Here is a 13,622-nt window from a genome sequence, read left to right as displayed (position 1 = left end):
CCATACCAGTATTCACCATTCCCTACTCGTTCACATGACCCTCCTGTGTTCTTTCTCACACCACCTTGAATTATAATAAGAGTAGCCAAAATTGTAAAAGAGACAGCCAAGGAATTGAAAAATAACAATTTCAAAAGAGATACACACACATTCGCTCATGAAACAAAAACATTTTCAGATCAAGTTAATCACTAATGAGGGGGAAATAAACTCAGAAGTTGGGACTTCTTTTAAGCATTATTTTTAATTTTTAATTTGTTATAAAATGATCGTGCATAGCGGTAAGGCTACTTGCCTTGTGACCTGAAGGTCATGGGTTAAAATCCTCGAAAGAGCCTCTTCGCTTGCGCGTAGGGGGTCAGGCTACGTACATAAAGCCTCCCCAGAACCCACTAGGTGGAAATCTCATGCACTAAACTGCCCTTTCTATAAAACAATAGTGATTGGACTTCCTAATGATTATGCTCAGATTCTAAACATCATTTTTTTTCCGGATATTATTATATTATTTTTTTCTTTGATGAAAACACCACTATTATCTTTGAATTTTGAACTCCATATTTCTCCATCCAAAAAGTATATTTTAAGTTCAAGGAGTAAATGTGTCAAATTTATGTTATCAATGCAATTGTTAAAAAGGAAGAAGGTGAGATACTAAAAATGTTACTATAAACCTTTGCATACTAATAACCATAAAAGCACACTTCAGCTCCAAAGAAACTAAGAAAGTTCTCACAAATTGTGCAATCAATTCTACTTTCATCTTATAGAATCTCTCAATTGTTCACTTCCAAGTTACCACACTTAGTTTAGTACACTCATTTCATCTCCTAATTCAGTTAACTTTACACACCACCCAACCAGTATCAACAATACATATCCGAAGATATCTAAATTCTGAATGCTGTGTCCTTATTTTCAAGGTAGAATTAATTCACCTAGTTTGTCCCCTCAATCAGAAAACTATTATTCACAAAATTACATGAAACAAGAGGCGTCTGTCTCTTAGCCTCTGCATGTTTTCACACCCCATTTTTTAAAACAATTACAGCTATTTTTCTTTAAAACAGCTTGGAGAAGATGAAATGTCTAAAAAGTAAAAAACTTTATTTCATCTGATATGGCCGCGGCATCCCAGCTGTGACAACCATATTGCACTGCACCATCCCACAATGACCACTATGCGGCTGTAACTGAAAACCTTGGTTCTACTTTTCATACAAGCTATAACCCCTTCATAATTGATAGTCTAGATGTATCTAATTAAATTGCTATACTTGGAAGCCATTTTCCCCTAAAACCCAATACACCACCTACCTAGGAATATGTATCGCTTCACCACATAAATAAAGCCAAAGGAAAATTCGGTTCACATCTCTATGCACATGAACAAAACAGAATGGAACGGGATGCTTTGTCTTGTTCTCTTTCATTTTAACTTTTTAGTGGAACCAAAATAGACCAAATATAGAATAGATATAGAACACATATGTTATATGTTGTCTCATTCTTACACGTCAAACAAACCCTACCACAAATAATTGCCATGAAAATAAATTATAAGCAGAACCAAGGTGTATCTAAGAGAGAGAAACACACCTTGTTGTATCGTTGCCGCCTCACGTCGTCGTTGCCGCCACCTCACAGGGAAGGAGATATTGTGTATTTGTGTGTTGGCTGGAAACTAGAATGAGAAGGGGAAATATGGGTTTGATGGAACAACCACTAGAATGGGAAATAGGGAAGGGTTTAGGGAGTTTTGGAAAACCTGTATGAATTTTGTGAGGTGTGATTTTAGGGTATGTTTTTTAAAAGTAAGGATAATATTGTAATTACAAATATAGCGGGTACCCGCGGGCACAGGTAATACAATACCCGTGTCTGCCCGTTTATACTACGAGTATTTTTTAAAAACCTATTTGTAAAACCCGCGGGTACCCGTTAGTGACTCGTGCCCGTACCCGTGCAGATTTTACCCGCGGGTACGGGTTTTTTTGCCACCCCTAAGCAAAACTTTCCTTTCCTAACAATATGAATAGAAATCGGCATGCTTTTGATATAGTCCTTGTGGATATTTGGGGACCTATACTTTATATCTCAATCCATGGGCATAGATACTTTCACACTTGGTTGTTCCTAATGAAATCCAAAGTAGAAGCTAGGGCCTTTATGCATGATTTTGTCGAAATGGTTCATACTCAGGTAACAAGATGATCAAGTTAATTAGTACACCAAACATCTTGTGTGGAGACACCACAACAAAACTCAGTAGTTGAAAGAAAACATAGGCACCTTCTAAATGTGATTAGAACCTTGCTTTTCCAAACCAAGCATCAAAGATACTTCTGGTCATATACAACACAACATGCTACTTATCTAATAAGTAGGTTGCCTACTCCAAACTTTCAACATAAGTCATCCTATGAGTTGTTATATGACAAGCTGCCCAATCTTCTATACTTGAGAGTCTTTGGCTCTTTATATTTTGCCACTACTTTGACTTAACATAGAAATAAATTGGACCATAAAGCAAGGAAATGTATATTCCTTGAATACAAGGAATACACAAAAAGGTTATATACTCTTTGACTTGCAAAGTACAAAAATATTTCTCTCTAGAAATGTGATTTTATTTGAACATGTCTTCCCTTACAACACCTATCAAAGGGAAGACAATGCCACTGAAACCACAATAGAAGAAACCTTCAAGTTCCTCAGAAAATTTTCCAACTTAGAAACCAACCAACAAAACAAGAACACCATGGAAGAAAGCACTAACACTGAGAAACCCACATACCACTCCAACAACACTGAAAATAGCAGCAATAACCTTAGGAGATCACAAAGACATAGACAACCACCTACCTATTTATAGAACCTCTACTGCAACTTATTGTCACCCATCCTACCTCAACCTGACAAACTAAACAAAGTATGCCACCCTTTATCATACAACACCATATCCCCTAGACACCTAAGTCATATCATATTTGTTCACACTCATATTGAGCCCAAACATTATTCACAAACTTCCAAACACCAACATTGGATATAAGCAATGTAAAATGAGTTAAATGCTCTTGAAATGAATAGAACTCATAGCCATGTTGATCTTCCACATGACCAAACACCCATATGATCTAAATGGGTCTACAAAATAAAATACAAGTCTAATGGGTCTATTAAGAGATACAAGGCCATCTTAGTGACCAATGGGTATAACCAAACAGAGGGTATATACCCAATTAGGACGAGCAACTTGGCTCAGTTGGCGCATCAGTCTAGTTTTGTTAGAATGAGCACCTTGGCCTAGTCAAGCGCATCACTTGGCCTAGTTGGTGCACCAACATGAACTCACTCAGAATTATGACACGTGGGCATTTATTTGGTACATGTGTTTTATGTGGGCAATTTTTTGTATATTCTAGAGAGAGGTTATTATGAAGTTAGTTAGGTTAGTTAGATTGAGTTTTTGGTTAGGATTTCTTTCTCTTTTAGAAGATAGCTTATTCTTTAAGTAAACTCTTCTTTTAATCTCTTGGGACAATTGTGTATAAATAGAGCATTCTACTCATCAATAATAGAAATGAGAATGAGGTATATTCAGCAAAATTGCAATAGTCGCGGCCCGATTTTCAGATGAATGCTAGCCAAACGACTTGAGAGGACGAAAGGAAGGAAATTATACTTTCTTCCAAATGAATAAGTGTCATCACCACATTTTTGTTGTTCACAACTTAAAAAATGTAAAAAAAAAATCAATTGATTAAACACATGATCAACTTATAATCTGATCTAGTCTGGTTTGTTTACATTAAGATACTCAATCCAAATACTATATGCAGTTTCGGCTCAATTTAGTTTGACTTTTTATAAAAGATTAACGTTGCACACACTATAAAACTCATAAACATAACTAAAATGTTGAACCTAATAAACTTTAAAATGACAACTTTACATGCATTCAGGTTAATATTACATCAATTTTGGCACAATACTTTTTATATACATTATAAAGAGTGACAACAACATGTTAATCTAAAAAAAAAACTATTATATAAATTAAATTTTAAATTTTTTTTATATCAAAGACAACAACATAATTAAGATTATAACAATGTGTAAAAACATTATACTAATAACAAGAATGTTATCATTAAAATAAAGAAAGAAATAATTAGACATGTTTGACATTTGACATTAATTTATCAGAATAATGTATCTCATAGTATTAGGAGATAAGTTATATTCTCCGACCAATAAAATCACGATATGTGTCCTAGTTAATTATTTTTTATAAAAATATTTCTAAAACTAAACAAAATAGTATACATGCGTACTTTTACTGACTAAGGAAGATAAGTTATCTCCAAGGAAATATTTTATTATCTTAATTTATTCATTCATTCATTGCTATTGCATTGTATATTAGAATAAAACAAAAATAAATAACTTAATTATATTTATAAAATAATCTCTAAAGCATAAAATTTTACATATGAAAATATATTATTTAACAAACACATATTTTTTAGCAATATCAAATAGACATCGCTGAATCAACCATGTGACTACTTGGTTGTTGAATTTACATTCTAGCTAGTTTCATCATATCATTAAAATGAACGTTTTAACTATATTAAACACTTAAACCTACAATTTTCATATTACATATTTCTAAAGAGTCAAATTAATATCATCCTATTTAGATCTGTATATTTGTTAGAGTTATAACCAAAATCCAAATAGACTGATCCTTTTAAGTAGGTATGACAATAAAAACCGAACTCATGTGTATCTGCCTAAATCTAACCCAAATTTAACAGGTAAAACCCAATGTGATTGTTCAAGTTCAGGTTTTACCCGATTTCAACTTTTGCGTTCATATTTGACCATTGATACCCTACCTCAAACTCGTCCTGAACCCGATTAATATATATAAAATTACAAAATTATACATAAATACATATATAAAACCTATATAAAAATTTGACATGTATATAGCCCTATATAATAAATTCATGTTTCAGACGGGTTCCTTTGCGAGGATGTCATTGTTTTCAACTCAATTTTATACAACTTTGGGTTTTAGATTTCAGGTTCGGAATTGGAAAAACATAAACTCGACCCCCGACCCAATTGTCATTCCTATTTTTAAGAATCAATCCAACCACAATTTTTTTGCAATTTCAATTGAGATCAATTGTGGTTACACGTCTAATTTTTTTTTTTTTGTGTAAATAAATATTAAACTCAGTTACAATATTACTATTAAGGGTGGAAACAAGCTAAGTTAGACCAGACTTTGCCTTAAACAGTTTCAGCCTATATAGCATATAGGAGCATGAGTTTGACCTGTTATCATGTTTAATTTTTTTTTCAAAGCCTATGTCTGACCTGTTTAAAAGCCTAGTCTAGCTTGTTAGCCTGTTTAAAGGCCTACTATAATATATAATCTTAAAATATATCAACATGTATACATTTAAATATGTTAATATTCCTACTTTTAGTTAGACTTTTCTAATCATAACAATTAAATTATATTTTTGTATACATTTTTATATTAAAATTATATAATATAAATGTATTGCATAATATAACTAAATAAGCCGGTTAGGCTTAATAGACCTTTTGAATGACCTAAAATCTGACCTGTTAAAATAAATAGGCTTTTCAAAAATCCTGAGCCTGATCTGTTCACAAAAAAGTCTGATCTAACCCAGCTTAACCTATTATAGGTCAGAGTACTAGGCCCATGGTAGGTTCCACCCTTAACTTTTATTAGGGGTGTCAAAACGGGCCGCCCGACCCATTTAGCCCGCGCCCGCAATAATTTGAGCGGGCCGGGCATGCCCGCAATTGGTTAACGGACAAAAAGTAATGCCCTGCCCGTTTTAAAACGGGCTAACGGGCGGCCCGCAGGCATTTTCCTGTTTACATTAAAAAAGCAACAATGGTTAATGTTAAGTTATCAAGTATATTATGCAGTAAATCAATAGATTTTACATAACCACATTACATAATAATAATTCAAAACATGTCTCTCTAACCATATTAGATAATAATTTTCTCTAATAAGTATGCAATAATAACTATAAAATAACCAAACAATAATAAAGTCTTGGATTAAAATTTTAAAAGTGTAGAATGTAATGCTCGCGGGCCGCCCGCGGAGCCCGTTTAAAATGCCCGCTAATAAAGCGGACAAACGGGCCAGACAATGTGGGCTAACAGACAAAAATATCATGCCATGCCCGCATTTTTTTGCGGGCAATGCGGGCTGGCCCGCGGGCAATGCCCGTTTTGACACCCCTAACTTTTATACATGAAAATCTCAATCCCCAGCCCCCCAAGACGTAATCACAAAACTCCTATCAACTTCCGCGGTGACTGTGACCATAACACAACGCAAGCGACCCTCCTCACACCGTTCATGGCTGACTCAACTCCAACTCGAACTCCAATTCGAACTCCACCTTCTTCTAACAAAACCAACACCGTTGCTTCTGGTTCATCTTCTTTCCAACGAACGGTTACTTCTCATTCCCATTCACCACTTCGTAATTTTCCTCCATTTCAGATTTTCATTATTCTCACACTCTTTTTTTCTCCTTTCTGAAGCTTACATTGTACGATTGGTGGTTGATTAAATCCGAAAATAACTTCCAAGGAAAACGGTTAGCCGTTGCAGGCATTGCGTCAAAGACCAGTCACTCTTCTTCGAAATTAGGGTTTTCACTTTTCACACCTTGCATTCTTTTTTATTTTTGTTATTATACACTCTAATAATGTGGTGTTCGAATTTCATTGAATGAAGTTGTTTAGAATAAAATTTTCTTAATTCTGTTGTTCAGGAAAGGAGCTACGAGGGTGTTTGTTTCTGCTCCTGTCATTAAAAGATATGATGTGTTTTCTCTTGAGACTGCGGATGGTATATACATTATCATCAAAGGATTCCTTAACGAGCAGCGAACACTCGAAAATGGTTTCCCTTCTGAGGTCTGTATCTCATTGAGAAAAATAAAATCTGCCGTGATTTAGTTCCTGAGAAATTGAATATGTATTTATTAATTCGGTTCCTTGAGAATTCCAAATGCTGGTCAGAATGGTCGCTGATTTGTCCCAAAAAGGATTAATTTGAGTGACATTTGAGATTCATAGGCTGCATTCCACAAAACTGACTAAAAGTTAGCTTTTGGCTGATAATGTAGTGAAGAAAGGGTAGCCCACTGCACAAAACTGCCACTTAGTGGAGTCTAGGGATGGTAGATGTATGCAATTTTATCTTCGCAAGCGAGAAGGTCATTTGCAGGATTTGAACCTGTGGCTGAAAATTTAGTTTTTGAGTGAAAAATTTAGGGGCATAAAGCTTATGGGTGATAAGTTAGACTATTGAATTGGAAGTCCTGGTGAAATTTGTTGATCAATTGACTGATACGTGTAAAATGATGTAAAAAAAGTTTATAATTAAATACCTGCCTTATCATTCACAGGTCACTTCAATTCATTTATCATTGATCAGATTAGGGTTTTTTAAGTCAGTTGTTTTTCTATAAACCATTTGGAACTAAACAAAGGTGTTTAACTTTTTTTGGTAGCCTTGCCAAACACATATGTAGTAGTTATTATGCTAGATTTTTCATTTCTTAGGAGATAAATTGCTAGAAACATTTATTCAGCGATGAATTTGGTTATTTACTTCATTTTTCCTATTTGAGACTAATTTGTAAGGTTTGTATGCTATACAATTTGATTTTCTGCCCCCTCTTTGCTTTATGGCTAGGTTTTCAACTGTTTTTTATTTGGATTTCCTGCAAACTGGGAAAAATATGCTGTACATTGCTTCAGAGAAGAATCGGTAACCACAAATGATTCAAGTTGTGCTCTTCCTGATAATGTTCCAGCAACTGATCAAGAAATCTTATGCCATGGTAAATATTTCGATGATGTTTGTAAATGATATGCTTTGTTATCAATCGCACATGATAGCGGTGGGATAGTGGTGTTGCGGAGGTCGTCGGCCCCTCCCCGCGACAAAACAGTGGAGAGCGGTGCGCTGTTGCGGCTGCCTCCATTTCGCAGGCTAGAAGGTGCAAGAGGTTGAAGAAGAGTGAAATGCTGAAACCCTAATTTTTTTTAATGGAAAAAGTCCTTTTAACCCTTACTCTTTTTTGTTTTTATTTTTTACCGTTAGTCTTTTGGGTTTTTCTGATTAAAAAAAAAACCCTTCCACTTCTCTCTCATTTAATTTCGTTCTCTTTCTTCTCATTTAATTTAATTTAATTTTCCCCTATTTTCTCCCCCCTCGTTAAAACTAAAGTTCTTCATTTTTCTCTCTCTCACTTAAATCTGTTTAATCTCTTCCTCTCTTACATTGAACAGATTCTATTCCTATACTTTCTTCACTAAAACATAACTCTTTCATTTTTTCATCTCCTACCATTTGAATTCACTTAATTTTTATACATCTTCCCGAAAACATAAAACTCTTGGTGATAGTGTTGACTATTGAAGAGAGTCTAAATTTATTTTGCTAAAGCCTTAGAGCTTAATCTCTATGTTTTGAGGCCTTAAAGTTAGAGGTTGAATTATAATACACATATATTAAAGCCTTAGATTTATTTTGGTTATATGTTATGAATGTTTATTTAAGTTATATCTTTAATTTCATGTATGTTAGTATTTTTGTGTATTTATATGGATAGGCTATAAAATAAATACTTTGATATATTTTTTTAGTTGTAGCGGCTATCCTGCTACTGCTATCCCGCTATAGTGTTTTTAGGGTCGTCCGCTAGCTCCGCTATCCGCAATTGACTACCTAGATGATATGTGTGTATGTTACTTTGTTATATCTTATATTTGTTTGATATTTCATCATTTCCTATGTCTTAGTCTCTATATCCAATGTTATAATTTTTGTTGCAGGTGTCGAAAAAACTACTCCAATAACTTCTTTGGTATCACCAGAAGATGCCTCGGAAGATCACCAGAAGGCACTCCATGATGATGAAATGAATGCATCTAAGGAGATTGCTGGGGATGATGTTGTTTGTGGTAGTAGTGGATCATTTCCTGAAGATGAATGCAATGCATCTAAGAAGGTTGATGACGTTAATGTTGTTAGTAGACGTATTACCAGGTCTCTCAGTATGAAAGTCTGCCAGCAGAAGAATAAGCCTGCTTCTGGATTTCCTCCAAAACATACAGATAGAGAGCAGCTTTCTACCTCAGTGGTCATGGACTTGGAGAATCCTGATGGAGAGGGACTGAAAAGTCCAGAGGTACTTGCTCAATCACAATCACTCGGACAAGTAAGTGCATCATCTGAGCAGCTTGTTAAGGAATCTGCTACTAGAATTTCTAGAGCTTTGTCAACAAGTACTGAAGGCTCTCGCAAGGAAAAACGAGTGCCAGATAAAATGAAAGTGATCAGTACAAATATGAAAAATCCAGAGGTACCTGTTCAATCACAATCAGTTGGAGAAGTAAGTGCATCATCTGAGCAGCTTGTTAAGGAAACTGCAACTAGAATTTCTAGAGCTTTGTCAACAAGTACTGAAGGCTCTCACAAGAAAAAGAGAGTGATAGATGAAACAAAAGCGATCAGTACAAATATAAAAAGGACTAAATCTGCCTCTGCTGTAACATATCCACAAGAAAGGGATGGAAGCCCCTTGGTCAAGGCCACTACAGATAAAATTTCCTCAGTTTGTCGAAAGGCCTTGAGCTTTGGGCGTCCTGCTGGAGAGGGACTGAAAGGTCCAGTAACACGTGCTCAATCACAAGCACTCGGAAAAGTAAACACATCATCTGAGCAGCATGTTAAAAATTCTGCATCCGGAATTTCTAGAAGTTTGTCACGGAAAACTGAAGGCTCATACAATAAAAAGAAAGTGACAGATAAAACAAAAGCAACCACACCTAAAATAAAAACGACTAATTCTGCATCTGCTGTAAAATCTCCGCAAAAAGGGAATGGAAGCCCCCTGATCAAGGGTGTTACAGATAAAAATTCCTTAGTTTCTCCAATATCATCAAGTCTCGGAAAATCCAGATCCGGTAAAATTTTCTTTATTTTCTGTACATAAACCACTAAAACTTATTAGGCTTACATATAATTGGTGTAATTTATGTGCTTTTCATGCACTCTTATTCATGTTGTCCACAGCACCACTTAATGCTATTATTGTTGGTCTTCTTCTTCTTATAAAGTAATTTGAAATGCATAAACCACAACAGTAGTCTAGAATTACTTCCACCAGGTAGGGTCAGTAGTTACATGGGTCAAATGATATCATAATGTCCTATCATGAATCATGTCCATTGACAAAACATTGATTTCTAAATATTTTCTTGGTCTCCTTCTGCCTCTAAAGATTAGACTCACTACCATTTTATCTACTCTCCTTACTGGGGCTTCTAACGGTCTCTTCCACACATGCCCAAACTACATAATGCACAATTCTACCATCTTGTTCTTGTAAATTACTTTGAAATGCATGGACGACTGACACTAATTTAACTATAGTATTCCATGCTCGGGCTATGTTGCAGGTAGGTTGCTTCTACCTCGCTTGGAGTTTTGGCGCAATCAGATACCTGTTTATAATGTGGTATGTTGCTTTCACTCATTGGGTGATAGTGTTGCTTTTACTCAGCATCTATTGATACACATCCCTGCACACATTTTATCTCATTCACTGAACTTACTCCATCTTTTCCCCGAAGTGTCTTCTCCTAGGTTCCTATAGTTTTAGGATATGCAAATATATGATTTGTTTTCTATATGTCCTGGGATATGATAGAGGTTGAGGATTTATTACTTATTATATTCTGAATGTTGCTTTTTAAATTCTGTCATACAGGACCGTGAGGTTACAGAAATTCAGGATGGAGCATCTTTGGTATCCCCATTTAAAGGTCCTTCACCGTCTGTGAACAGGTACTTGTTTCAATGCTTTTCCAGTTAAACTAAATTAGGATTTTCCATGTGCGGAAGGCATTTCCTTAGGTTTAAGTATCTATGCACATTTGATGGTTTATTACAGTTTTCATTTCACTATTTGTCCTGCTATATTGTTGCCTGATTTGTATACATTGCTACCTATGTTGTATCTCATGACATTTGTAAGTATTGGAGCTCAATCTCAGAAATAGCGAAGGTCGTAGAGAACGGAGAAGTTAAAGCTTACAAATATGAAGTAAATCACAAAATTTGGCTTGGAGAATGGATTATCTACATATATATAAGATATAATCATGATAATATGAAATATTCTCTCGATATCCAAATATCCTCTAGATGTTCTCTATAAGGTAGCTTAAGATATTGCACTTACTTTCATGGATTCTAATTTCTAATAATTATTAAAGGGAAACAGATATGGAGAGAGGGTAACTTGAGGAAGAATAGTTTTAGGGAGGAGGAACTAGGGAAATAAACTGCTCAGATGCATAAAAGTACCACCTTCTGTTACCCTTTTTATATTGAAACTCATGCTTTTTGTTTGGGTTGTATATGTCAATCTATTAGGCGCAGCTAGTCAAGTTAGTTTGTTAGTGAAGGAGTCTGTTATATTAGTCGGGGAAAGAGTAGTATAAAGGGATTCTGGTCAGTATATTTTGAAGGGGCAATCCCCTGTTGGATTTGCAACAGTCTGAAACGTTGATTCCTAACACTATCAGCTGTAACCAAATGCCCAGATCATTAATTGACTATATCTTCCTTCATGAAAGCATGCTATTATATTTTATCTCGATATATATATCTGCATTGTTGCATAGAAACATTTAGTGGTTTTTCATGATGTTAGGTTGAGTAGATACTGCATTTCATTTTTCATGGATGAACTCTGGAGTAGAGAATAATTCCATATCACGTGGCCTTGTTGATTTGAAATAGTTGTTTTGTTGCAGCAAGTCTAACAAACAGAAAGCGGCTGCATGATGTGCGATAGAGACTTAATTACTGGCTTAAAGCGTGGATATCTTCTGTAAAATTTCAGTTCTCCTCTGTTATGGTTTCTACAATTTGAAGACCAACAGATGTTGTTTAGGGTTGCCATTTCTGGTTATTGCACAATTCCTGGGTCTTTTTTTTAGGATGATGTCTACTAAATATATCAGATGTATATTGTTTTCTTCTGCTGAATACATTTTGCATATTTCTTCATTTGTAAATTAATTTATTCTCATGAAAGCAGTCTCTTCCCTTGTGATTGTGAACACTCATTTTTTGTCCGGCCCAGAAAAAGCCCAAAACCTTTTTTATAATAAAAGGAATTGAATTCAAAAACATTAAATTCAACAAATAGAATTAAGGTTCCTACATCTATATGATTAGGTTAACCAAAATTCAAATTTAAGTAAACTCATTGCAAATGGGCTTCTAAAAGCCCATAGCACTTTTCCATAAAAAAAACAAACAAAAAATAATTCATAAAGTGTTTGTTTTATTTTTATTTTTATTTTCGGAATTTTATAATAAAATAAATTAAACGGAATAAAAAAACATTATATAAATATATTTATTTATTATTTTAATCCGAAATTAAATAAAATTATAATAATGGGTGAATATTATATAAAGAAAATGAATAAAAGACCAAGTCAAATTTGACTTGGCCTGATAGAGGAAGAACCTGCCAAAAAAGAGGGGAATCATAGGGAAGTTAGCAGCTTTTTAGGTGGGAATTAGGTATTTTTTATTCTATAAATAAACCTAAGTCTATGGGTATTTTTTTCTTCTTCTTCCGGGCTGAAAATATACACTGCAAATACACACTGTGAACACCCAAAAACACCATCTTATATAAAAAGGAGCGTGCAGAAAGAGAAGAAAAAAAGCAATGATGAAAAAGCAAAAAGTATAGTAGGAGAGAGAAAAGTAAAAAGGAGAGCATGTGATCCAGTGCTAGTGAGCACATTGTAGGCTACATGTTCTCCTCTTGTTCACCATTAGATCTGTTGACTGATATTGTTGACTACAGACTCAACCAACCAGACTATGACACGTCAACTCCATCCCTACACCTTGTCGCGGCAGATCTGCATCACTGCAACAAAGAGGGATTCTCTATGAGCGGGTTCATAATGACGCACCATGCACCCTTCTCCCTACTAATCTCTATTTGACACGTGTACACAGTCAACACATCCTCTTCTTCTAACCAGTAGCTAGCCGACACGTAGCTCTCTATTTTATTCATGTTTCCACTGAATCTCACACCCACCAGGTTTCTTTTTATTTATTTTTGTTACTATTTCTATTTTATTCACAGATATTAATTGTATTATTGTTGTACTATAAATATAGAATCACTTAATATAATTGTATTCTGATTTTTTTTTATATAGGTCCAATCACAATAATAAAATATAAAAATATTGTTATGACTAAATAGCAATAACAAGTAACTAAAAATAATTTTTTTTTTTCATAACAAATGATCAACACACTATTTTTTTAATTTAAAATAGAAATCTTGATAACTAAATAATAACCATATTTTTTTGCCGTGATTAAAGTTATAACTATAAATGTATACATTTAAGAATATTAAACTATAAATGCTCGTGATATAAATTTTGGGAGTTAATCAAAGATGGAGAGAAGGTCG

General features: G+C 34.4%; 1 protein-coding gene across 4 annotated transcripts; it reads left to right on the top strand.

Annotated features, from left to right (window-relative positions):
* LOC109327089 lies at positions 6,373-12,177 on the top strand. Of its 4 annotated transcripts, XM_019560102.1 has the most exons (9): positions 6,373-6,532; positions 6,622-6,731; positions 6,855-6,999; positions 7,784-7,931; positions 8,929-9,390; positions 9,565-10,062; positions 10,558-10,616; positions 10,869-10,945; positions 11,817-11,888. In XM_019560102.1, the coding sequence occupies exons 1-9, from the start codon at positions 6,434-6,436 to the stop codon at positions 11,869-11,871; spliced, it is 1,653 nt and encodes a 550-aa protein (XP_019415647.1). In that variant the 5' UTR covers positions 6,373-6,433; the 3' UTR covers positions 11,872-11,888. The 4 variants fall into 4 exon arrangements, with proteins under 4 accessions (XP_019415647.1, XP_019415646.1, XP_019415645.1 ...); XM_019560101.1 differs by lacking the exon at positions 11,817-11,888 and adding an exon at positions 11,920-12,177 and having other exon boundaries at positions 6,374-6,532; positions 8,929-10,062; XM_019560100.1 differs by having other exon boundaries at positions 6,374-6,532; positions 8,932-10,062; positions 11,817-11,886.

This window comes from Lupinus angustifolius, chromosome LG14 (genome assembly GCF_001865875.1).
Source record: "Lupinus angustifolius cultivar Tanjil chromosome LG14, LupAngTanjil_v1.0, whole genome shotgun sequence".
Taxonomy (NCBI): Eukaryota; Viridiplantae; Streptophyta; class Magnoliopsida; order Fabales; family Fabaceae; genus Lupinus; species Lupinus angustifolius.
The sequence above is the reverse complement of the archived record's forward strand: the minus strand, read 5'-3'. Positions and strand labels throughout refer to the sequence as shown.

Excerpts from the sequence above, each read along its gene's own strand:
- LOC109327089 (XM_019560099.1), top strand. The coding sequence starts at position 6,434 with ATGGCTGACTCAACTCCAACTCGAACTCCAATTCGAACTCCACCTTCT. Across the intron at positions 6,732-6,854 it reads CACTCTTCTTCGAAATTAGG|GAAAGGAGCTACGAGGGTGT; the intron begins GTTTTCACTTTT and ends TCTGTTGTTCAG. Across the intron at positions 7,932-8,928 it reads TCAAGAAATCTTATGCCATG|GTGTCGAAAAAACTACTCCA; the intron begins GTAAATATTTCG and ends TTTTTGTTGCAG.